We start from the raw sequence: 27,270 nt of genomic DNA on the forward strand, positions 1-27,270 counted from the left end.
CCAGGAAGTGCAAGGGTTCAGGGGATTTCCCTTTCCTAGGCAAGGGAAGCCGTGACAGACTGCACCTGGAGGAACGGTACACTTCCATCCAAATACTGTGCTTTTCCCATGGTTTTAGCAACTGGCAGACCAGGAGATTCCCTCCCATTCCTGGCTCGGCAGGTTGCACGCCCACAGAGCCTTGGTCACTGCTAGTGAAGCAGTCCAAGATCAACCTGTGATGCTGCAGCCTGGTCAGCAACTATCATCAGACTGAACAGGCAACCTACAGATTGGGAGAAAACTTTTGCAATCTGCCTATCTGACAAAGGGCTAGTATTCAGAATCTACGAAGAACTTAAAGAAATTTACAAGAAAAAAACAAACAACCCCATCAAAAAGTGGGCAAAGGATATGAACAGACACTTCTCAAAAGAAGACATTTATGCAGCCAACAGACACATGAAAAAATATCACTGGTCATCAGAGAAATGCAAATCAAAACCACAATGAGATACCATCTCACGCCAGTTCGAACGGCGATCATTAAAAAGTGAGGAAATGACAGATGCTGGAGAGGGTGTGGAGAAATAGGAATGTTTTTACACTGTTGGTGGGAGTGTAAATTAGTTCAAACAATCTGCTCAATAGCCACACACTGTGTGGCTATTCCTCAAGGATCTAGAACCAGAAATACCATTTGACCCAGCAATCCCTTCACTGGGTATATACCCAAAGGATTATAAATCATGCTACTATGAAGACACATGCACACATATGTTTATTGTGGCACTCTTCACAATAGCAAAGACTTGGAGCCAACCCAAATGTCCATTAATGATAGACTGGATTAAGAGAATGTGGCACATATACACCACAGAATACTATGCAGCCATAAAAAAGGATGAGTTCATGTCCTTTGCAAGGACATGGATGCAGCTGGAAACCATCATTCTTAGCAAACTATCACAAGGTCAGAAAACCAACCACCACATGTTTCACTCATAGGTGGGAACTGAACAATGAAAACACATGGACACAGGGCAGGGAACTTCACACACTGGGGCCTGTTGGGGGTAGTGGGGGCGGGAGGGAGAGCATTAGGACAAATACCTAATGTAAATGTCGAGTTGATGGGTGCAGCAAACCAACATAGCACATGTATACCTATGTAACAAACCTGCATGTCGTGCACATGTATTGTAGAACTTAAAGTATAATAAAAAAAGAAAAAAAATCCATTCATATATCAATAAAAATAGATCAGTCAATCAATAAAACATTAAAGTGCAATGTTGACAAGAGGTGGTAAAAGCAGGCATCCTTGTGTTGTTCCTGGTCTTTGTGGGGAAATCTTTAAATTTGTAAGCCTTTCACTGTTGCATATGGTGTGAGTCTCTTCCTTTCTTTCTTTCTCCTTCCTTCCTTCCTTCCTTCCTTCTTTCCTTCCTTCCTTCCTTACTTCTTTCTCTCTTTCTTTCTCTCTTCCTTCTTTTTCTTTCTTTCTATAAATAGAAACAGCGGGCTGGGCACGCTGGCTCAGCCTGTAATCCCAGCACTTTGGGAGGCCGAGGCAGGCGGATCACGAGGTCAAGGAGATAGAGACCATCCTGGTTAACACAGTGAAGCCCCATCTCTACTAAAATACAAAAAAAAAATTAGCCGGGCGTGGTGGCGGGCGCCTGTAGTCCCAGATACTCGGGAGGCTGAGGCAGGAGAATGGCCTGAACCCAGGAGGCGGAGCTTGCAGTGAGACGAGATCATGCCACCACACTCCAGCCCGAGCAACAGAGCGAGACTCCGTCTCAAAAAATAAATAAAAATAAATAAATAAATAAATAAATAAATAAATAAATAAATAAATAGAGCTAGCGTCTCACTATGTTGCCCAGGCTGGTCTCAAACCTCTAGGCTCAAGCAATCTTCCCAAAGTACTGGGGTTACAGGAGTGAGTCACCATACCTGGCCTGGTGTAAGTTTTTTATATATGCCCTTTATCCTGTTGAAGTTTTCTTCTGGCCTTTATTATTTCAGTATTCTTTGTTGTTGTTGTTGTTGTTTTGTTTTGTTTTGTTTTTAAATCCTGAAAAGGTGTTGGGTTTTGTCAAAGGCTGTTTTCTACATTATCCCTTAATTCTATTAATGTCGTGAATAACATGTATTTATTTATTTATTTATTTTGAGATGGATTCTCACTCAGTCTCCCAGGCTGGAGTGCAGTGGCATGATCTCGGCTCACTGCAACCTCCATCTCCTGGGTTCAAGCAATTTTCCTACTTCAGCCTCCCTAACACCTGGCATTACAGGCGTGTGTCACCACGCCCAGCTAATTTATTTTTATTTTTTGTATTTTTACTAGAGATGGGGTTTCACCGTGTTGGCCAGGCTGATCTTGAACTCTTTACCTCAAATGGTCCACCTGCCTCGGCCTGCCAAAAGTGCTGGAAATACAGGCGTGAACCACCGTGCCTGGCTGAGTTTTTTCTTTTTTTGAGACAGGGTCTCACTTTGTCACCCAGGGTGGGGTGCAGTGGCGCAAACATGGTTCACCGCAGCCTCAACCTCCCCAGCTCAAGCGATTCTCTCACCTCAGCATGCCAAGTAGCTGGGACTACAGTTGTGAGCCACCGTGCCCTGCCCTGATTTTCTTATAACGAATCACCCTTACATTCTTGGGATAAGTCTCATCTGTTAACACATATGTATAATATGTTTCTATGCTGCTGGATTTGATTTGCTAGTATTTTCTTTAGGATTTCTGCGTCTATATTTATAAGGGACATTGGTCTATAGTTTTCTTTTCCTGTAATGTCATTGTGTGGCTTTGGTATCAGGGTAATGCTGGCCTCATAGAATGGGTCAGAAATGTTGCCTCCTCTTCTAGTTTTGGGAAGATTTTAATAAGAATTGGCCTTAATTATTCAAATACCTGGTAGAATTCACCAATGGAGCCATCGGGTCCTGAGCTTTTCCTTACGGAACTTTAAAAAAATTGTTACCAATTCCATCTCTTTCCTTGTTATAGATCTATTCCGACTTCCTAGTTTTTCTTGGGTTAGTCTTGGTAATTTGTGTGTTTCTAGAAATTTGTACATTTCATCCAGGTGTATTCAATTAATTGACATGTCATTGTTTATAGCATTCTCTTATAATCTTTTATTTTTGTAAGGGTTGTAGTAATCTTTGGTTCCTGATTTTAGTGGTTTGGGTCATCTCCATTCTTCTTTTGGGGGGATCAGTATTTCCAAAAGTTTAGCAATTTTGCTGATTTGTTAAAGAACCAGTTTTTGGTTTTGTTGACTGTATTACTTTTATAGAATACTATATTTTATTTATCTTCACTGTAATTTTTATTTTTTTTTGCTGCTGCTTGCTTTCAGCATAGTTTGATCTTTTTCTAATCCTATAAGGTGGAAGAATGTATTATTTATTTGAGATCTGTCTTTCTTTTTTTGCTTGAGACAAGGTCTTGCTCTGTTGTCCAAGCTGGAGTGTAGTGGTGCAATCATGGCTCACTGTAGCCTCAAACTCCTGGGCTCAAGTGATCCTCCTGCCTCAGCCTCCCAAGTAGCTGAGATCACAGGCATGTGCCACGATGCCTGGCTAGATTTTTTATTTGTATTTTTCATACAGATAGGGTCTCGCTATATTACTGAGGCTGGTCTCAAACTCCTGGCCTCAGGTGTTCATTTTTTTTTTTTTTTTTTTGAGATGGAGTTTCACTCTTGTTGCCTAGGCTGGAGTGCAATGGCACGATCTCAGCTCACCACAACCTTTGCCTCACGGGTTCGAGTGATCCACCTGCCTCAGCCTCCTAAGTAGCAAGGACTACAGGCATGTGCCACCATGCCCAGCTAATTTTGTCTTTTTAGTGGAGATGGGGTTTCTCCATGTTGGTCAGGCTGGTCTTGAACTCCTGACCTCAGGTGATCCACCCGCCTCAGCTTTCCAAAGTGCTGGGATTACAGGCGTGAGCCACCGCGCCCGCCCTCTTTCATTTTTGATGTAGGTGTTTACAGCTATAAATTTCCCTCTGAGCATTGTCTTTGCTGCATCTCATAAGTTTTGGTAAGTTGTACTGCTTTTTCATTCATCTCAAAATATTTAAAAAAATTTTTATGATGTTTTATTTTACTCATTGTTTATGTTAATTTCTACATAATCATATATTTGTGAATCTAAAAATTTTCTTTCTCTTGTTGATTTCTAGTTTTATTCCGTTGTGGTTGAAGAAATTACCTTTTTTTTTTTTTTGCAGAGTCTCACTCTATCGCCCAGGCTGGAGTGCAATGGCGTGATCTCAGCTCACTGCAACCTTTGCCTCCCAGGTTCAAGCAATTCTCCTGCCTCAGTCTCCCAAGTAGCTGGAATTATAGACAGCCGCCACCACACCCAGCTACTTTTTGTATTTTTAGTAGAGATGGGGTTTCACCATGTTGGCCAGGCTGGTCTCAAACCCCTGACCTCAGGTGATCCGCCTGCCTCGGCCTCCCAAAGTGCTGGGATTACAGGCGTGAGCCACTGCACCCGGCCAAAAGTACTTTGTATGATTTCAACTTTTTTTTTTTTTGAGACAGGGTCTGTCTCTGTCCCTCAGTCTGGAGTACAGTGGCGTGATAGTGGCTCACTGCAACCTCCACCTCCTGGGTTCAGGCAATCCTCCTGCCTCAGCCTCCTGAATAGCTGGAATTACAGGTGGCCACAACCATGCCCAGCAAATTATTGTACTTTTAGTAGAGATGGGGTTTCACTATGTTGGCCAGGGTGGTCTCGAACCCCCGACCTCAAGGGACCCACCTGCCTTGGCCTCCCAAAGTGTTGGGATTACAGGTGTGAGCCACCGTGCCCAGCCGATAACTCAAAAATTTTCAAGAGGCAAAGACTTATTTTTTAACAGATGGGAGATTCAGCGTTTTAAACAAGACCCAATAAAGACAGTATGAGGCTAACTGAATCTGTCTCTCCTGCAAAGAAAAATTTTTTTACTATTTTTTAATATTACATGAAAATTTTGTTTAAAAAACTAAATTTTACCTTCGTATGTAAAATTGTTCCTTTAGTAGTTTTAATTACATATATTATAATGTTAACTCTTAGGCAGTCTCTGCCTCTCGGGTTCAAGCAATTCTCTTACCTCAGCCTCCGGAGTACCTCAGACTACAGGTGTGCACCACCATGCATGCCCAGCTAATTTTTGTATTTTTTGTAGAGACAGGGTTTCGCCATGTTGGCCAGGCTGGTCTCAAACTGCTGACCTCAGGTGATCTGTCCGCCTTGGCCTCCCAAAATGCTGGGATTACAGGCGTGAGCCACTGCACCCAGCCATTACTAACTTTTATTTTTAATGAAAAACTAAGGAGGTAGGCAATTTTAATTATGTACCAGGTACAGAGTCTAGGACACTAATAATATATGTCAATAATATATGATGCTTTTTAGGATAGGCAGGGGACATGGTTAATTCTACACATCCCCAGGCCTTATCTACAATCTAAGGGGTTTAAAATAGACAAGTCCAACAATTATTTAAAATATTATAGAAGGGCTAGGCATGGTGGCTCATGCTTGTAGTTCTAGCACTTTGGGAGCAGAGGCTGGTGGATGCCTTGAGCCTAGGAGTTAAAGACCAGCCTGGCCAACATGGTAAAACCTGATCTCCACTAAAAATACAAAAATGAGCCAGACATGGTGGTACGTGCTTATAGTCCCAACTACTTGGAAGGCTGAGGTGGAAGGATCACCTGAGCCCAGGGAGGTTGAGGCTGCAGTGAGCATGCCACTGTACTCCAGCCTGGGCAACAGAGTGAGTCCCAGTCTAAGAAAAAAATTTATAAAAGTAGTTTAGGACCTGAAAGGTCTTAGTAAAGACAATACCAGACTTGTCTAATTTATACCAAATGTTCACATTCTGAAGATGTTTTTATTTTGCTAATAATTGAAAAACTGTCTTTATTTACTAAAGATTATTAAAGTCATGTGAACTAAAAGATATTTAAAGTTTTTATTTTTTGATAAAATATTCAATTTAAGTGGTTAAGTCAACTGATTAGAGCTTTTGAAAATATATTTCAGTAGCGAAATATTATGTATTCATGGCACATATAAACATAGACATAACAGACAGAAGTAGATCTTATAGACTTGTAAGACTTTCTGTCAATTTTAAAATTTTTATTAATTAATTTATTTATTAGAGACAAGGTCTCACTCTGTCACCCAGACTGGAATGCAATGGTATAATCATAGCTCACTGTAGCCTCAAATTCCTGGGCTTAACTGATCCTCTCGCTTCAGCCTCCTGAGTTGCTGGGAATACAGGCATGCACCACCATGCCCAGCTAATTTTAAAATTTTTTTATAGAGATGGTGTCTCACTTTGTTGCCCAGGCAGGACTCGAACTCCTGGCCTCAAGTGATCCTCATACCTCAGCCTCCCAAAGTGTTGGAATTACAGGCTTAAGCCACCACATCTGGCTGGTTTTAATTATTAAACAATAACAAAAAAATTCATTTTCTAAAAAAAAAAGAGTACTGTGGCCTCTATACAAAAATAAAGAAAAACAATTTAGCATAGTGAAAACAAGATAGAGTCAATCATATTAAATTTGTATTTTTGAGACAGAGTCTCACTCTGTTGCCCAGGCTTGAGTGCCGTGGCTTGATCTCAGCTCACTGCAGCCTCTGCCCCCCTGGTTCAAGCAATTCTAGTGCCTCAGCCTCCAGAGTAGCTGGGACTACAGGCGTGCACGACCATGCTTGGCTTATTTTTCTATCTTTAGTAGAGACAAGGTTTCACCATGTTGGCCAGGTTGGTCTTGAACCCCTGACCTCAAGTGATCCGCCCGCCTCAGCCTCCCAAAGTGTTGAGATTACAGGTGTGAGCCACCACGCCCAGCCAATTATGTTAAATTACCCTTATTACTATGATTTTTGTAAAAGTGGTTTCAAGCATATAAAGAATGTTTGTTGTTACTATTATGTATTATTTTCTTTATCATGATATTTCAGACAAAAGGAACTGCTTAGGACAGCTTGAATATGTCCCATAGTTACAGCCTGCAAGCCTTTTTCTTTGCTGTGCCATGTGCCTAAGACACCATTCTTCGTTTGTGTGTGTCAAAACCCCACTAGTCTGTCCTCTAATCCCAACACCAATGTCCTGGGTGCCAATAAAGGCTTTCCTCACCTCCAAATTGAGACTTTATTGACCTCTCTTGGGATGCTTATACTGGCTTTGGGATGAAATCTATTTTTTCTCCTCTCCCCTTGAAGAAGCACGTCTCTTTGCTTAAGGGAACGTAGAAGCCACAGCAGATCCTAGCTGATATCTGTTACCCTGAAGAAGAGGTCAGGGCCCAGGCACGGTGGCTCATGCCTGTAATCCCAGCATTTGGGGAGGTCGAGGTGGGCGGATTGCTTGAGCCCAGGAGTTCGAGCCCAGCTTGGGCAATATGGCAAGACACCGCCCCCCGACTCTACAAAAAATACAAAAATTAGCCAGGCGTGGTGGTGAGTGCCTGTAGTACCAGCTACTTGAAAGGCTGAGTTGGGAGAATCAGCTGAGCCCAGGAAGTTGAGGCTGCAGAGAGCCGTGATTGCACCACTGCACTCCAGCCTGTGCAGCGTGGCAAAACCAGAGTGGGGCCTTGTCTCATTTTAAAAAGTAATAAGAGACCGAGCACGGGAACTCAGGCCTGTAATCCCAGCACTTTGGGAGGCTGAGGCAGCCAGATCACTTGAGGCCAGAGAGTTGGAGACCAGCATGGCCAACATGGGAAAACCCTGTCTCTACTAAAAATACAGAAATTAGCTGGGTGTGGTGGCAGGCACCTGTAATTGCAGCTACTGGGAGGCTGAGGCAGGAGAATCGCTTGAATCTGGGAGGCGGAGGTTGCAGTGAGCAGAGATCGAGTCACTGCACTCCAGCCTGGGCCGCAGAGCAAGACCCTGTCTCAAAATAAATAAATAAATAAATAAATAAATAAATTAATTAATTAATAAATAAGAAGAAAGGGTCAGGGCCATTTTTAAAAGGCACTAGATAAGGCCTGGTTGCAATCAGGGAGTGCGGGCAACTGATTTCTTTGAAGCCTCCTATTGTTCTGTTTCTGTGACATTGACAGGGACCAGCTCCCATGGTTCAGGAGCTGCTGAGTGTTAACATCCTGTCCCAGGAGGGATCTGACCACACCAATGGCTTTATCGTTGCCTAATTGGGGAGGCCCTGTGGGGGATGTTTCAAGGACTGAGAGTGCAGAGGAGCCTCCCACATGCAGTTACGCTGATGGAAACACAATGGGTGGATTGCCACAGGGGCCGGCAGGCTCGCTGGCAAACAGGATGCACAGGTGGAAACCTTCCCCGCTGACCAGATACTTTGTTTCCTTTCTGGGGAGGCAGATAAAACAGTTACCATAACCCAAACCCCGCCCACTCTTCATTTGCAAACTGCAATGCTCTTAGACATCTTCCTTAAGTAAGCGCTTTGAGAGCTCCTGTTCATTTCAGGACTAAAATGAACAATAATAGCGACCGTCCTTCAGAGCCTGCTGGATGCCAGGCCCCTCACAAGTGTCTACCAGTGCTGGGTGCAGTGATTCACACCTGTAGTCCCAGCACTTTGGGAGGCTGAGGTGGGTGGATCGCTTGAGCTCAGGAGATCAAGACCAGCCTGGGCAACATAGTGAGAACTCTGCCTCTAGAACAAAGAAAAAGGAAAAAGTAACTCCTGGTGAATTTCCAACTTAGAACAAGAGTGGGAGGTGTCCTATTCGTGATCTTTAATGCTTTGCTCAAATATCACCTTCTCCGTGAGGCCTACCCTGACCACTCTGCTTAAAATTGCAACCCTCCTTCACCTCCACCCCGCATCGCAAGTTCTCGTCACTGCCTTTCTCACCTGCTACACACTCCATGATTTACTTATTAAGTATGTTTGTTAGGCCGTGTGCAGTGGCTCATGCCTATAATCCCAGCACTTTGGGAGGCTGAAGCAGGTGGATCACCTGAGGTCAGGAGTTCAAGACCAGCCTGGCCAACATGGCGAAACCCCATCTTTACAAAAATACAAAAAAGTTAGCCAGGTGTGGTGGTGCGTGCCTGTAGTCCCAGCTACTCGGGAGGCTGAGGCAGGGGAATTGCTTGAACCTGGGAGGGAAGGTTGTAGTGAGCTGAGATTGCACCATTGTACTCCAGCCTGGGCGGTAGAGCAAGACTCCATTTCAAAAAAAAAAAAAAGTATTGCTAAGTCAAAAAGTATAAACAGTTTAAATTTTTTTTTTTTGAGACAAAGTCTTGCTCTGTTGCCCACGCTAGAGTGCAATGGCATAGTTTCGGCTCACTGCAACCTCTGCCTCCTGGGTTCAAGCGATTCTCCTGCCTCAGCCTCCCGAGTAGTTGGGATTACAGGCATATGCCACCATGCCCAGCTAACTTTTTGTATTTTTAGTATAGATAGGGTTTCACCATATTGGCCAGGCTGGTCTCGAACTTCTGACCTCGTGATCCGCCCACCTTGGCCTCCCAAAGTGCTGAGACTACAGGCAAGAACCACCGTGCCCTGCCTGAAGAGTCGAAATTTTTTTTTTTTTAAACAGTTTCACTCTTGTCGCCCAGGCTGGAATGCAATGGCACATTCTCAGCCCACTACAACCTCCGCCTCCCAGGTTGTAGCCATTCTCCTGCCTCAGCCTCCCAAGTAGCTGGGATTATAGGCACCCACCACCATGCCTGGCTACATTTTGTAGTTTTTTTTTTTTTTTTTTTCTTTTTGAGACGGAGTTTTGCTCTTGCTTCCCAGGCTGTAGTACAATGGCGCCATCTCTGCTCACCACAACTTCCGCTTCCCAGATTCAGGTAATCCTCCTGCCTCAGCCTCCCGAATAGCTGGGATTACACGTATGTGCCACCACGCCCAGCTAATTTTGTATTTTTAGTAGAGACGGGGTTTCTCCATGTTGGTCAGGCTGGTCTCGAACAACTGACCTCAGGTGATCTGCCTGCCTCAGCCTCCCAAAGTGCTGGAATTACAGGTGTGAGCCACCACGCCTGGCTCTACTTTTTGTAGTTTTTAGTAGAGACAGAGTTTCACCATGTTGGTCAGGCTGGTCTCGAACTCCTGACCTTAGTTGATCTGCCCGCCTCAGCCTCCCAAAGTACTGGGATCACAGGCGTGAGCCACTGCGCCTGGCCCAAACAGTCTAAATTTTAATAAATACTGCCAAATAACACTTTCAAAAGAGTATCCATTCATACTCCCACCAATGGTACATAAAAAGGCTCAATAACAATTGGTAAAATTGGTTTGGTGGGGAATTCAACTCTACACTGCTGAGCTGCTGCTATTTGCAACCATAGTTTTTTTTTTTTTTTTTTTTTTTTTTTCTGAGACAGAGTCTCGCTTTGTCACCCAGACTGGAATGCAATGGCGCTATCCAGGCTCACTGCAACCCTTGCCTCCCGGCTTTAAGTGATCCTCCTGCCTCAGCTTCCCGACTAGCTGGGATTACAGGAGTACGCCACCATGCCCAGCTAATTTTGTATTTTTAGTAGAGACGGGGTTTCACCATGTTGGCCAGGATGGTCTCGAATTCCCGACCTCAGGTGATCTGCCTGCCTTGGCTTCCCAAAGTGCTGGGATTACAGGCATGAGCCACCATGCTGGGCCCTGCAAACATAGAATCTTAGAGTTGAAAGGGGCATAAAAATTCATCAAATTCTTGTCCAACTCCCCTCCCAAGGCAGCAATCCCCTGCAATACAGCCTTGTTTACAATGCTCTTGTCTGTGACTGGGGTCAAACTCCACATCTTTGATCTTAAGAATAAACCACCACTGACAGTGGGCTTATCACATCTAGTAAGTTTGTTATATCACTGGGCCAAAATCTACTTTCCTGGTGGGGCCCGGTGGCTCACACCTGTGATCCCAGGACTTTGGGAGGCTGAGTAGGGCGGATCACCTAAGGTCAGGAGCCAGAGACCAGCCTGGCCAACATTGCGAAACCCCATCTCTACTATAAATACAAAAACTAGCTGGGTGCGGTAGTGCCTGCCTGTAGTCCCAGGTACTCGGGAGGCTGAGGCAGGAGAATCACTTGAACCCAGGAGGCGGAGGTTGCAGTGAGTGGTGATCCCTCCACTGCATTCCAGTCTGGGTAACAGAGTGAGACACACACACACACACACACACACACACACACACAGCGAGAGAGACACACACACACACACCCTACCTTTCCTGCAACACACCCCACCTATCCTAGCTCAGCTCTGGGAAGTAACACAAAAGAGCTAATCCTTTTCCACATGACAGCCCTTAAAATATTTGAAGACTGTATCACATTTCCCCAGAGCCTTCTTTTTGTGGGGTACAACTTCCCAGTTGTGATCAAACACGTCCCTTCCATAGGAAAGTGCTGACTGGAGTCTCTTCAGCTGAGTGGCCCAGCATAAGAGCTTTAGAGTCACTAGGCTTGGGTTCAAGTCCATGTTCCCACCCCTTCCAGCCACCTGACCTGGGCTAAATCACTTCTCAGACTTTAGTTTCCTCCCTTGGATAAACTGCATAGCAATAGTACTCATGTCATAGGGTTGCTGGTTTGGCCACATTATGATTTTTTTTCTTTTTTTTTTTCTTTCTGAGACAGAGTTTTGCTCTTATTGCCCAGGCTGGAGTACAGTGGCACAGTCTTGGTTCACTACAACCTCCGCCTCCTGGGTTCAACTGATTTTTCCTGCTTCAGCCTCCCGAGTAGCTGGGATTACAGGCACCCGCCACCATGCCCAGCTAATTTTTTGTATTTTTAGTAGAGTCGGGGTTTCACCATGTTGGCCAGGCTGGTCTCGAACTCCTGACCTCAGGTGGTCCACCCGCCTTGGTCTCCCAAAGTGCTGGGATTACAAGTGTGAGCCACTGCTGGCCTTTTTTTTTTTTTTTTTTTTTGAGACAGAGTCTTACTCTGTCACCCAGGCTGAAGTGCAAGTGCAGTGGCACGATCTCGGCTCACTGCAACCTCCGCTTCCCGGGTTCAAGTGATTCTCCTGCCTCAGCCTCCTGGTAGCTGGGACTACAGGCACCCAGCACCACACTCAGTCACATGGATTTTTTTGGTGGGTTCCTTCCTCCATAAGAAAAAAGTGTTTTAAATCATATTTTATGACCGTGTTAGTATAAGGATGAATATAACAAGGCCTGGTGCAGTGGCTCATGCCTGAAATCCCAGCACTTTGGGAGGCCAAGGTGGGAGAATTATTTCATCCCAAGAGTTCAAGAACAGCCTGGGCAACATGGCAAGACCCTTTCTCTACAAAAAATAAAAAAAATAAAAAATTAGCCGGAAGTGGTGGCATGTACCTGTGGTCCCAGCTCCTCGGGAGGCTGAGGTGGGAAGACTGCCTGAGCCCAGGGGGTCAAGGCTGCAGTGAGCCATGATTGTGCCACTGCACTCCAGCCTGGGCACCAGAGCTCCTGCTCAAAAATACCAAAAACTAAAAACTAAAAATAATATATATATGTAATAAAGGCAGGGTTATGTTTATTTTTTCTTCTGATTTTAAAAGAAGTAAAACATTTTCATGGGGCCCTAAAAGTATTGTGGGCCTTAGGCATCATGCCTTCTGTAAGTTCATAGGCCCTGGCTGCTGGAAGGAGTAAAAAAGAGAAAACATGCCAAATATGTAAAGTGCTTAGCGCAGCACTGGGCCTGGCTCTTTGTAACTTAATAAATAGTGATCAAAAATTAAAAAGGGCAATGCAGGCCAGGTGCAGTGGCTCACGCTTGTAATCCCAGCACTTTGGGAGGCCAGGCGTGCAGATCACGAGGTCAGGAGTTTGAGAGCAGCCTGGCCAACATGGTGAAACCCTGTCTGTACTAAAAAACACAAAATTAACCAGGCATGGTGGCACACACCTGTAATCCCAGCTACTCGGGAGGCTGAGGCAGGAGAATTGCTTGAACCTGGGAGGTGGAGGTTGCGGTGAGCCGAGATCACACCATTGCATTCCAGCCTGGGCAACAAGAGTGAAACTCCGTCTCAAAAAAAAAAAAAAAAAAAAAAAAGTTGGGGGTGTAGTGCAGAGAACAGAGTGTAACCCTGGAGAACTCTGCAGAGCTTTCCTTTTTTTTTTTTTTTTTTTTTTTTGAGACGGAGTCTTGCTCTGTCGCCTAGGCTAGCACAATCTCGACTCACTGAAACCTCCGCCTCCTGGGTTCAAGTGATTCTCCTGCCTCAGCCTCCTGAGTAGCTGGGATTACAGGTGCATGCCACCATGCCCGGCTAATTTTTTGTATTTTTAGTAGAGACATGGTTTCACCATATTGGCCAGGCTGGTCTTGAACTCCTGACCTCAGTTGATCTGCCCACCTTGACCTCCCAAAGTGGTGGGATTACAGGCATGGGCCGCCACACCTGGCCTGCAGAACTTTCTTTATTGGCATGCATTGGGACTTGCAGACTCAGCTCCAGCTGAATGTAAGGAACACAGTTCCTGGGTCCATGTTTTCTCACTGTGTTCACAGAGTCTTGCAAGAGATTCTGCAAAAAGACACAGTCTATGGCATTTATCTTGAGACGAAAGTATACATTTAAGGACATGTGCGTGAAGAATTCTGGAAGGATAAAGAAGATATTAATTTATAGCCATTACCTATTGAGAAGGAATGATTCGGAATATTGTGAATAGGTCCAGGAGTGGGAGAGAGACTTTCCACTGCATGCCTACTTATAGTTTTGATGTATAAACAATGATAATAGAATGCTGATTCAAAAATGTTAATAATTTCTTTTCTTTTTTTCTTTTTTTTTGTGATGGAGTCTGACTCTATCACCCAGGCTGGAGTGCAGTGGCACAATCTCAGCTCACTTCAACATCTGCCTCCCGGGTTCAAGCAGTTCTCCTGCCTCCACCTCCTGAGTAGCTGGAATAACACTTGTGCACCACCACACCCAGCTAATTTTTGTATTTTTAGTAGAGACAGGGTTTTGCCATGTTGGCCAGGCTGGTCTCGAACTCCTAACCTCCAGTGATCTGCCAGCCTTGGCCTCCCAAAGTGCTGGGATTACAGGCTTGAGCCACTGCACCTGGCTCAAAAATCTTAGTAATTTTTTTGACTGTCCTACATTGTTTATTAGGTATGAGTTTTACAAACTTTACTTATATCAGTGGTAACAGTGGAGATTGAGAGTATTGCGCCTTCTCCAAGCTGCCCGGCAAGAACCACCAATAGTGTGGTGGAACTTACGGCCCTTTCCAAGGCCATGGCTCTTTTGGCCTGCACATGCCAGGCCACGCTTCTCCTTGTGCTTGTGGACTGGTTTGGTGATCCACTGGGTGTCAGGATTTCTTCCGATAGCTTTATGGAATGGATCAATGATAACCTCAAAAAATTTGTGTGTGAAATCTTCACCCATCCAGTAAGAATTCAGGACTCTTAGAGCCCCACAGTGGCGTCCAACTCACTCCTCTGCAATCAACTGTAGGCTTCAGTTAATACCACGATGGACAGGCTTGCCGTAAGTTGCACCCTTAGGAACTGAGCATTTTCGGCCATCACGGAGAATACGAATACCGTATATAACATAACCTTGCTTGATCTTGTAGCCCAGTTGGTGCACTTTATTGGGCCGGGTGGGGCGGGGAGCCCTGTGGAGAGCAGAGAGCTGGCGGTACTGCCAGCAGCAGACCCTCAGAAGAAAGCTCATGACATCAGACTGCTTCTTCCTCCACAGCTCGTGGATGTACTTGTATGCACCCATCTTGGCTCACCTGATTGCTGCTGCCAGACAGAAGGGCCAAAAATCTTAATAATTTTTATTTTGAAAAATATATGCCTGTGGTTAGAAAAAACTTCAAACAGTTCAAAAGGGTGAAAAGCAACTCTCCCTCTTGTACCCAGGGAGTACCTGGTAAGATATAACATCTCATACAGGACTTACAGAACCTCTATAAAAACTATTAAAAAATTTTGTTGAGAGACAGTAAAGAAGACCTAAATAAATGGAGAGATATACATGTTCATTGATTGGAAGAGCCTAGATTTGAAGGCGCCAACTCTTGTATTGATTCATAGATCAAATGTAATCCCAATGAAAAGCTCAGCTTTTTTTTTTTTTTTTTTTTTTTTTTGTAGAACTTGACAATCTGATTCCAAAACTGACAGGGGAATAAAAGGGAGTCAAAGTACCTAAGACACTCTTGGGAGGAAAAAACAAAACCAAAAATGAACTGTGGGCTGGGCGCAGTGGCTCATGCCTGTAATCCCAACACTTTGGGAGGCCGAGGCAGGTGGATCATCTGAGATCAGGAGTTTGAGACCAGCCTGGCCAACATGGTGAAACCCTGTCTCTACTAAAAATACAAAAATTAGCTGGGCATGATGGTGGGTGCCTGTAGTCCCAGCTACTTGGGAGGCTGAGGGAAGAGAATCACTTGAACCCAGAAGGCAATGGTTGCAGTAAGTCAAGATTGTGCCACTGCACTCCAGCCTGGCAACAGAGCGAGACTCCGTCTCAAAGAAAAAAAAAAGCTAGACATGAAGTTAGGGAGAGGAAGACAAACCAGAACTCACATTCGTTTTTGACGCTGTTGTTTACTTTTCCATTATAGCCATTCTAGCACAATTAGAGTAATATCTTATTGTGGTCTGTTGAAATACTTTAAAGGAAGTTACACAGATCATGATAGATTACTTTAAATGTCATGCTATATATCTCTAAAAATACACATTTATGTATTAGAAGACTAAATATTGTTAAGATGGTGATACTACTCCAAAGTGATCTATAGACTTGATGTAATCTCTGTGAAAACCCCAATGTCCTTGTTTGCAGACCTGGAAAATTCAAACCTAAAATTCACATGGTATTGCACCCAACAGCCAATCTTGAAAAATGAGCAGAGTTGGAAGACTCACACTTGGTGACTTCAGAATTTACTACAAAGCAACAATAATCAAAAAGTTTGGTATTGGTAGGAAGATAGGCATATAGATTAGTGGAATAGAATTGAGAGTCTGGAAATAACCCATACATCTATCGTCAATTGTTTTGTTTTGTTTTGTTTTTTTTGACAGAGTCTCACTCTGTCACCCAGGCTGGAGTGAAAAATTATTACACCTGTAAGTTCTGAAATTTTTTCTCTTATTATTTCATCTATGGTTTTTTTTCCTGTGTTTTGTCAGTTTTATTTTTCTGAAATGCTTATTATTTAGATGTGGGATCTTTTTGTGTGACCTTCTAATGTTCTCCATTTTCTCTGATCTCTGCAAGATTTCAGCAATTTTTTCTTCTTCCCTTTTCTTTTTTTACTTCTTGCTTTCTTAATTTCTGAGAGCTCCTTTTTGTTCCCTGAATGTTTCTTTTAAAAGATATACTGGTCGGGTGCAGTGGCTTACACCCGTAATACCAGCACTTTGGGAAGCCAATAGGAGAATCGTTTGAAGCCAGGAATTTCAGAGAAGAATTCTGCAATCTCCTCACTGAAGGTTGTGGTAGTCATACCTGACCCTGTGAATAATTCTAACCAAGGCTGGGCATGGTAGCTTACGCCTGTAACCCCAGCACTTTGGGATGCTGAGGCAGGTGGATCACCTGAAGTCAGGAGTTTGAGACCAGCCTGGCCAACATGGTGAAACCCCATCTCTACTAAAAATACAAAAATTAGCTGGGCATGGCAGTGCATGCCTGTAATCCCAGCTACTTGGGAGGCTGAGGGAGGAGAATTGCTTGAACCCGGAGCCGAGATCATGCCATTGCACTCCAGTCTGGGCAACAAAAGTGAAATTCCATTTCAAAAATAAAATAAAATAAAAATAAAAATAAAAAAATTCTAACCAATGAGGTATGATTGAAAATGACACACATCTTTGCCAATCATACTTCATTGGTTAGAATTATTATTATTATTGGAGACAGAGTCTCACTCTGTTGCCCAGGCTGGAGTGCAGTGTTATGATCTCGGCTCACTGCAGCCTCTGCCTCCCTGGATCAAGTGATTCTTCTGTCTCGGCCTCCCAAGCAGCTGGGATTACAGGCATGCACCATCATGCCCAGTTAATTTTTTGTACTTTTAGTAGAAATGGGGCTTCACTATGTTGGCCAGGCTTGTCTTGGACTCCTCATCTCAGTTATCCACCTGCCTTGGCCTCCCAAAGTGCTGGGATTACAGGTGTGAGCCCACATGCCTGGCCTGGTTAGAATTATTCAGAGAATAATTGAATAATTATTCTGTGAACAACCTGTAAACGAACAACCTGAAAATTAAACTAAGAAAAGAAAATTAAGACAATCCACTTGCAATAGCACCAAAAACAATAAAAATACTTGGTAATAAATTTAACAAAAGATGTTCAAAATTTGTACACTGAAAGCCATGAAACATTGCTGAAAGACATTTAGGAAGACCTAAACAAATAGAAAAACATCCCATGTTCATGGATTAGAAGACTCAATATTGTTAAGGTGTCAATACTACCCAAAGCAATCAACAGATTTAATGCAATTTCAATGGTCTTTTCTGCAGAAATGGAAAGGCTGATTCTCAAATTCATATGGAATTGTAAAAGACTCCAAATAGCCACAACATTCTTGAAAAAGAAGAACAAAGTTGGAGGGCTCATATTTCTTGATTTTAAAGCTTACTACAAAGCTACAGTAATCAAAACAGTGTGGTATTATCTTAAGAACAGATATATAAACCAATGAAATAGAATTGAGAGTCCACAAATAAACCTATACAATTATGGTCAATTGATTTTTGACAGGTGTGCTAAGACAATTCAATGGGAGAAAGAATAGCCTTTTAAAAAAATTGTCCTAGGACCACTGGATAAACATGTACAAAAGGATGAAGTTGGACCCTAACCTTGCAATTACCTTAAAAATTATTATAAATATAAGAACTAAAACTATAAAACTCTTAGAAGAAAACACAAGGATGAATTTTCATGATCTTGGACTTGGCAATGAATTCTTAGATATGACACCAAAAGTACAAGCCAAAAAAGAAAAATAGACAAATTAGACTTCATCAAATTAAAAACTTTTGTGCATTGAAGGATATTATTAAGAAAGTAAAAAGACAATGTACAGAATGGGAGAAAATATGTGCACACCATGTATCTGATAAAAGTCTATGTTTTAATGTAATTAAAACATGAACAAAGTTAATTTGTGCAGCAGCAATAAAAAAGGGAAACAAATATGAACAAAGGACTTGAATAGACATTCCTAGAAGATATGTAAATCACCAACAGGCACATAAAAAGATGTTCAACATTATTAGTCTTTAGAGAAACACAGACAAAAACCACAGTGAGGTCTCAATTCACACACACTAGGATAGCTACAATTTTTTTTTTAAAGTGTGTGTGTTGGGGGGTGCAGCTGGTAACAGTGACTCATGCCAGCACTCTGGGATGCCAAGGCAGGAGGATCACTTAAGTCCGGGAGTTTAAGACCAGCCTGGGTGACATAGCAAGACTGCCATCTCTCCAAAAAATTAAAAAATTAGCTGGGAGTGGTGGCACACCCCTGTGGTTCTAGCTACTTGGGAAACTGAGTCGGGAGGACTGAACCCAGGAGTTTGAGGTTGTAGTGAGCTATGATCATGCCACTGCATTCTAGCCAGAGCAATAGGGTGAGATCCCATCTCTAAAATACATAAATAAATAAATAAGTAAATATGCAGAAAATAAATGCTGGCAGGAATGTGGAGATATTGGAACACTCATGCATTGCTGGTGGAAATGTAAAATGGTTCAGCTGCTGAGAAAAACTGTTTAATGATTCGTCAAAAAGTTAAACACAGAATTACCATATATCTCAGCAATTCTACTCCTAGAAAATTCACAAAATAAATGAAAACATGCACTGACGTAGATGCACATACTATACACATGTCGACAGAGGCACTATTCACCGCGCCGGGCCCAAAACATGTATTTTCTTAGGAACACCAGATAGCACTTCAGTGCTATGCTTGGGGGCCATTTCAAACAGCAAAATCAATAATAAATACCATAGAAATGTGAAACCTATGGCACACAAATGCTGCAAAAAGGACATTTGTGGCCTGGCACAGTGGCTCACGCCTGTAATCTCAGCACATTGGGAGGCTGAGGTGGGTGGATCACCTGAGGGCAAGAGTTCAAGACCAGCCTGACCAATATGGTGAAACCCTGTCACTACAAAAAATACAAAAAGTAGCTGAGCGTGGTGGTGGGCACGTGTAATCCCAGCCACTCGGGAGGCTGAGACGGGAGGATTGCTCAAACCCAGGAGGCAGTGGCTGCAGTGAGCTGAGATCGAGCCACTGCACTCCAACCTGGAAGACAGAGTGAGACTCCATCTCAAAAAAAGAAAAAAAAAAAAAAGGACATTTACAATAGGACAACTGAAACAAGAAGTCAGGGTGTGGCCTCATTCAACCTCAGATAGGAACATGTGTGTTGAGCAACTAAAATTGTCTTCTTTTTTATTTGAGACGCAGCCTTGCTTTGTCGCCCAGGCCCAGGCTGTCCCAGGCCCAGGCAGTGACGTGATCTCGGCTCACTGCAACCTCTGCCTCCTGGGTTCAAGTGATTCTCCTGCTTCGGCCTCCTGAGTAGCTGGGATTACAGGCGCCCACCACTATGCCCAACTAATTTTTGTATTTTTAGTAGAGACTGGGTTTCGCCATGTTGGCCAGGCTGGTCTTGAACTCCTGATCTCAAGTGATCCGCCAGCCTCAGCCTCCCAAAGTGTTGGGGTTACAGGTGTGAGCCACCGCACCCAGCCCTTTTTTATTTTTATTTTCATTTTTTTGAGACACGGTTTTGCTCTGTCACCCAGACTGGAGTGCAGTGATGCCATTGTGGCTCACTGCAGCGTCAACTTCCCAGGCTCAAGTGATCCTCCCAGCTTCCAAAGTAGCTGGGACCAAAGGTGCGCACCACCACAGCCGGCTAATTTTTTTGTCTATTTTTGGTAGAGACGGGGTTTTGCTATGTTGCTCAGGCTGGTCTCCAACTGCTGAGCTCAAGTAATCCACCCACCTCAGCCTCTCAAAGTGCTGGCATTCCAGGTGTGAGCCATCACGACCAGCCAGGGATCTCACCATTCTTAAGTGCCTCTCATTGAATTCTCCTGTTGATAGTTGCATTGATTTCTCACTCCTTCTTCTTCTCTGTCTCTTGCTACATCCGGACTCTCTCTGATTCATTTTCTCAAAGACATTCATCTAGAATGTCTAATTTTTGTGGTTGGGATCAATACAGTTCACTTGCTTTATGGGGTGGGAGGAGTGTAACTTGTCTTTAAACTGAATTCTAAGCAGTTTTCAGTTTTAACTCACTACAGTCTCCATGCTATATTCTGAATGTTTATATCCCCCAAAATTCATATGTTGAAATCCTAACCCCCAAGGTGATGGTATTAGGAGATGAGCCTTTGAGAGATGATTAGGTCTTGACAGTGGAGTTCTCATGACTGGGATTAGTGCCCTTACGAAAGGGGCCCCAGGCTGGATGTGGTGGCTCACGCTTGTAATGGTTCAGCTACCAAGGCTCCCAAAGTGTTGAGATCGCTTGAGCCCAGCGGTTTGAGACCAGCCTGGGCACCATAGTGAGACGCCATCTCCATTTAAAAATTAAAATAATAATAAATAAATAAAAAGGACCCCAGAGAGATCCCCTGCCACTTCTCATAGGAAGGCACAGTGAAAAGACAGCTATCTAGAAAAGCAGGTCCTCTCCAGACACTTGAATCTACCAGCACTTTGATCTTGGACTTCGGCACCATGTTACAACAGCCATACATTGTGCTACTGATATTCCATATATAATTGACATTTTCAGGGTTTTTTGTTTTGTTTTTTTGTTTTCTTGGTTTTTTTTGAGACAAAGTCTCGCTCTGTCGCCCAGGCTGGAGTGCAGTGGCACGATCTTGGCTCACTGCAACCTCCGCCTCCCGGGTTCAAGTGATTATCCTGCCTCGGCCTGTTGAGTAGCTGGGACTACAGGCATGCACCACCACGTGCAGCTAATTTTTGTATTTTTAGTAGAGTTGGGGTTTTGCCATTTTGGCCAGGCTAGTCTCGAACGCCTGACCTCAAGTGATCTGCCCACCTTGGCCTCCCAAAGTGTTGGGATTACAGGAGTGAGCCACCACTGCACCTGGTCTCTTTTCTGTTCGTTTTGTTTTTTGTTTAAATAAAGACAGGGGTCTCCTTATGTTGCCCAGGCTGGTCTGGAACTCCTGACCTCAAGTGGTCTGCCTCCCTCACCCTCCCAACGTGCTGGGATTACAGGCATGAGGCACTGAAACTGGCAGAATTTGAAGGTGAGGATTTGGGCTGGGCAGGGAAAGTCCACGCAGAGCAGAGCTATGAGGAAGACTGAAGCCCAAGCCCAAGGTCTCTCATGACAGTTAGGCCTTTTTTGGTAAAAGATCTGAAAGTCTGAATTTGGGGATCCTGTAAATAAAACGTTCATGGGTAGGGCTGAATCCAGGATGCAAATGAAGCCATCATGAGTCTGTTTTTCTCCCTTTCTTGACTTCTGCTTGCCCTTTGTTGGCCCCAGCCTCAGGCTTCATGTAGCAGGGACACGATGGACGTCATTCAGGTACCTGGGTCCCCTCAGACTTCCAGTGAGAGGAGTCAGAAGCAAGACTCTCCTTCCCCATAGTCTTTTTTTTTGTTTGTTTTAAAGACGAAGTCTCACTCTGTTGCCCCAGGCTGGAGTGCATTGACACCATCTGGGCTTGCTGCAACCTCTGCCTCCTGGGTTCAAGCGATTCTCATGCCTCAGCCTCCCGAGTAGCTGGGATTACAGGCATGCGCTAGCACGTCCCGCTAATTTTTGTATTTTTAATAGAGACGGGGTTTCATCATGTTGGCCAGGCTGGTCTGGAGCTCCTGACCTCAGGTGATCTGCTCGCCTTGGCTTCCCAAAGTGCTGGGATTACAGGCGTGAGCCACCGCACCTGGCTTATTTCCCCAGATTCTTAGCCCAAATTACATTGTGACTCTTGGGCTGTGACTAGGTCACATGCTCTCTTTGAACCAATCACTGTGTCCAGATGAATGCAATGCACTCATTGTCTAAGGTTGGGAACACATTTTGGGCACAGGGAATGGCCTTTCAAAACTGTACATCAAATCATGTCCCTTTCCAGTCTGAGGTCCTCTCCAGCAATGATTCTCAACCAGGTCGAGTTTGCCCTCCGAGGGGACATTTGGCAACGTAGGGAGGCATTTTTGGTTGTCACAACGTCAGGGTGTGTGTGCAGGTACATTCCTGGCATTTGGTGGGTAGGGGCCAGGAATGAGGCTAAAACATCCTGCAATGGGTCAGGTATGTTGGCTCAAACCTGTAATTCCGGAGCTTTGTGAAGCCGCGGGAGGAGGATTGCTTGAGCCCAGGAGTTTGACACCAGCCTGGGCAAAATGACAAAACACCATATCTACAAAGAAAAATACAAAAATTAGCTAGGCATGGTGGCACGTGCCTGTGGTCCCAGCTACTAGGAAGGTTGAGGCAAGAAGATCCCTTGATCCCAGGAGTATGAGGCTGTCGTGAGCTCTGATCATGCCATGCCACTCCAGCCTGGGTGACAGAGGGAAACCCTGTCTCAAACAAACAAACAGGCCAAGCATGGTGGCTCACACCTGTAATCGCAGCACTTTGGGAGCCTGAGGCAGGCAGATCGCTTGAGCCAGGAGGATTGCTTGAGCCCAGGAGTTCGAGGCTGCAGTGAGCTATGATCACACCACTGCACTCTGCACTCCAGCATGAACAACAGAGCAAGACCTTCTCCAGAAAAAAATAAAACCCCTCAAAACCAGATAAAGATATCTGCAAAGATAACAGGAAATAATATTTCTCCCAAGGACACTGCAGCTGTAAAGTGCCATGGTGACTTCCTACTATGAACCACTGCTTTCTGACTTGCTGAGAAACTTTGTTTCATGAAATCATAGATAGATAATTTGTAGTTTGAAAATATATCAGTACAGGCCGGGTGCAGTGGCTCACGCCTGTAATCCCAGCACTTTGGGAGGCCAAGGCAGGTGGATCACCTGAGGTCAGGAGTTCGAGACCAGCCTGACCAACATGGTGAAACCCCGTCTCTACTAAAAACACTAAATTAGCCAGGCATGGTGGCGGGTGCCTGTAATTGCAGCTACTTGGGAGGCTGAGGCAGAACTGCTTGACCCTGGGAGGTAGAGGTTGCAGTGAACTGAGATCGTGCCATTGTACTTCAGTTTGGGCGACAAGATCAAAACTCTGTCTCAAAAAAAAAAGAAAAGAAAAGCAAATATGTCAGTACAAATGAAATTTTTTCCTCTTGCTTGGAGGATCTGGGCAGTTGGATACCCAGGCACAGCAATTCAGATAAGGGTTCCCTGAACAAAGTGGTCCACATTTACTAAACTTTAGAAGTTAATTTTTGTCTTTGTTTGGTGAAGCAACCCATAGCTGCTCAGTTGCTCTGGTGTCCCTCTCCCTCCTTTTTTTTTTTTTTTTTTTTTTTTTGAGACAGGGTCTCACTCTGTTGCCCAGGCTGCAGTGCAGTGGTGCAATCACAGCTCAGTAGAACCTCTACCTCCTGGGCTCAAGCAATCCTCCCACCTCAGCCTCCCGAGTAGCTGGGAATACAGGCAGGTACCACCATGCTTGGCTAATTTTTGTATTGTTTGTGGAGATGGGGTTTTGCCATGTTGCCCCAGCTGGTCTTGAACTCCTAGCTTCAAGTGATCCCCCAGCCTCGGCCTCCCAAAGCGCTGGGATTATAGGCGTGAGCCACCATCCAGCCTTTCCTTGTTTTCAGTAACTGAATAAACCTGACTTTCTCAGTAAAGGTTAGTCCCTGGTGGCCAGGCTGGTCTCGAACTCCTGGGCTCAAGCAATCCTCCCACCTCGGCCTCTCAAAGTGCTGGGATTATATGTGTGAGCCATCACGCTCAGCCTCATTTATGTATTTGTTATGGCTGCCTTTGCACTCCCATGATAGATGTGAGAAATGGTGGCAGAGACTGCAGGGCCTGCAAAGCCTAAAAAATTTACAATCTGGCTCTTTACAGAAAAACTTTGCTGACCCCTGGTCTAAATGTTCTGAGTACATAAGTGAGCAAAACATAGCTAAATCCCTCCATCATGGAGCTGAAATTCTAGTGGGAAAAAGAAAAAGATTTACATACTTACAAGACACCATAAATACATCTAGTACATGACTTGTATATAACTTAGGGTAATTAAATGGTAAGAAAAGAAGTGTCCGGGCATGGTGGCTCACACCTGTAATCCAAGCACTTTGGGGGGCCGAGGTGGGTGGGTCACCCGAGGCCAGGAGTTCAAGACCAGCCTGGCCAACATGGCAAAACCCTATCTCTACCAAAAATACAAAAACTAGCTGGGCGTGGTGGTGCCAACCTGTAATCCCAGCTGCTCGGGAAGCTAAGGTGAGGGGAAGCACCATGCCCGGCCTGCTTCCACTTTTTGGCTACTGTGAATAATGCTGTTGTGAACATGGGTGTACAAATATCCGTTCGAACCCCTGCTTTCATTACTTCTTTTTTTTTTTTTGAGGCGGAGTTTCACTCTTGATGCCCAAGCTGGAGTGCAATGGTGCAATCTCGGCTCACCACACCCTCTGCCTCCTGGGTTCAAGAATTCTCCTGCCTCAGCCTCCCGAGTATCTGGGATTACAGGCACGTGCCACTGTGCCCGGCTAATTTTATATTTTTAGTAGAGAGAGGAGTTGTCCTTGTTGGTCAGGTTGGTCTCGAACTCATGACTTCAGGTAATGCACCTGCTTCGGGATCCCAAAGTGCTGGGATTACAGACGTGAGCCACTGCGCCCGGCCTCACTTATTTTGGTTATATACCTAGAAGTAGAATTGTTGTATTTTTTTCCAGCAGGATTTTATACCAAGGACAAAGGGAGGCCATGGGAAGCTGCATGCAGGGTGCTTTACTAGGTCCCCTGGGGCTGCTGTGAGGCGTTCTGATTGTAGTGGGGAAAGAAAGGAAGTGGGGAGACCAAGGAGGAGGTAGGTACAGAAGTTCAGGTCACAGGTAGCAGCAGCTTCAAGGTCCCAATCTGGGCCAGGCGCTCACGCCTGTAATCCTAGCACTTTGGGAGGCCAAGGCGGGCGGATCACTTGAGGTCAGGAGTTCAAGACCAGCCTGGCCAACATGGTGAAACCCCGTCTCTACCAAAAATACAAAAATTGGCTGGGTGTGGTGGTGTGTGCCTGTAGTCCCAGCTACTTAAGAGACTGAGGCAGGAGAATCGCTTGAACCTGGGAAACGGAGGTTGCGGCGAGCCAAGATCCTGCCACTGCACTCCAGCCTGGGTGACAGAGCGAGACTCTATCTTAAAAAAGATAAAAATAAAATAAAATAAATGCTCTCAGTCTGGCTGGGGAGGCCATATGGAGCAAATAAATAAACAAATGATTACAAATAGTGAAAAGTACTCCTACATAAACGAACAAGAACAGAGTGCTGTGATTACAGGAAATAAAAAGAGGAACTCTGGCATTCTCTGCGCTACCTATCAGTTTAGTGATGCTTGAAATCCAAAATTCAAATATTGCATTTTAATCATGAATCACTTTGCTGCCAGTTGAGTGGGTTTGATGCAGGGCCGAGTCTGTTGGTCTAAGGGTTTGTTACATTGTGAGAGCCCCTAATGGGGAGGAAGGGGCTTAGAAAGAAGGCAAAGGGGGTGGTGTGAGCCTGTGGCTGAAAGAGTTGCACAGAGAGGCTTGGTGGTTAGGAGCAGAGCTGGGCCTTACCTCTGCCACATCCCAGCTGCTGGATCTGCAACAAATTACTTCTTCCCTCTAAACCCAGTTTCCGCTTTTGGAAAATGGTAGACTAATTTGTTTGTTCTATAATTACTTCCTTCTTTGTTTTGGTCACTCCTGTGTCTACAGCACCTAATACAGTATCCGGCACACAGGAGACTCGCAATAAATTTCTTTCTTGCTTTTCTTTCTTTCCTTTTCTTTCCCTCCTTCCCTCCCTCCCTTCTTTCTTTCTTGCTGTCTTTCTCACTCTTTCTCTTTCTTTCTCTCTCTTTTCTTTCTCTCTCTCTCTCTCTCTTTCCTTTCTTGATGGAGTCTCACTCTGTCTCTGAGACTGGAGTGCAGTGGCGCCATCTCGGCTCACCTCAACCTCTGCCTCCTGGGTTCAAGTGATTCTCCTGCCTCCACCTCCTGAGTAGCTTGGATTACAGGCATGCGCCACCATGCCTGGCTAATTTTTGTATTTTTAGTAGAGACGGTGTTTCACCATATTGGTCAGGCTGGTCTTGAACTCCTGACCTCAGGTGATCCACCCACTTTGGCCTCCCAGAGTGTTGGGATTACAGGCGTGAGCCACCGTGCCCGACTCACGTTTATTTATTTTCTATTTAAAAAATTTTAATTGAGGCTGTGCACAGTGGCTCATGCCTGTAATCCCAGTGCTTTGGGAGGCTAAGGCAGGAGGGTTGCCTGCGGCCAGGAGTTCAAGACCGACTTGGGTAACGTAGTGAGATCCAATTTTACAAAAATATTACAAAAAAAGTCAGGCGTGGTGGTGTCCCCCATAGTCACAGCTACTTGGGGGGCTAAGGCAGGAAGATTGCTTGAGTCCAAGAGTTTGAGGCTACAGTGAACACCACTGCTCTCTAGCCTGAGCAACAGAGCAAGAGCAAGATCATAGCTCAAAAAATTTTTTTTAATTGAGTTTAACTTTCATAGAGCAAAGTACAGCAACTTTAAATGTCCTCTTGATGAAGTTTTTTTTTTTTTTTTTTTTTTTGAGACGGAGTCTCACTCTGTTGCCCAGGCTGGAGCACCATGGCACGATCTCGGCTCACTGCAATCTCTGCCTCCTGGGTTCAAGTGATTCTCCTGCTGCAGCCTCCAGAGTAGCTGGCATTACAGGCGTGCACCAGGACACCTGACTAATTTATGTATTTTTAGTAGAGATGCGGGTCTACCATGTTGGCCAGGCTGGTCTTGAACTCCTGACCTCAAGTGATCCACCCACCTTGGCTTCCCAAAGTGATGGGTGGGATTACAGGCATGAGCCACTGCACCTAGCCAAGCTCAATGAATTTTAAAATATAAATGTGTGTGTACGTGTGTGTGTGTGTGTGTGTGTGTGTGTGTATATGTTTAAAACCACATAACTACCACCAAATCAAGTTATAGAACATTTCCATCTCCCTAGGACATTTCTTCCTATCTTGACTTTGATCAACATATGTTATTATTATTATTATTATTCAGAGACAGGGTCTACCTCTGTTGCCCA

At 44.6% G+C, this 27,270-nt stretch overlaps 1 protein-coding gene across 1 annotated transcript; it reads right to left on the reverse strand.

Annotated features, from left to right (window-relative positions):
• Positions 1-14,070: 14,070 nt before the first annotated feature.
• Positions 14,071-14,857, reverse strand: LOC115933000 (large ribosomal subunit protein eL15-like). Its single transcript, XM_055365340.2, is given in 1 exon segment — positions 14,071-14,857. A coding segment is annotated over 1 exon segment (597 nt). The 5' UTR covers positions 14,735-14,857; the 3' UTR covers positions 14,071-14,137.
• Positions 14,858-27,270: the final 12,413 nt, after the last annotated feature.

The sequence above is a fragment of the Gorilla gorilla genome, chromosome 18 (genome assembly GCF_029281585.2).
Source record: "Gorilla gorilla gorilla isolate KB3781 chromosome 18, NHGRI_mGorGor1-v2.1_pri, whole genome shotgun sequence".
Taxonomy (NCBI): Eukaryota; Metazoa; Chordata; class Mammalia; order Primates; family Hominidae; genus Gorilla; species Gorilla gorilla.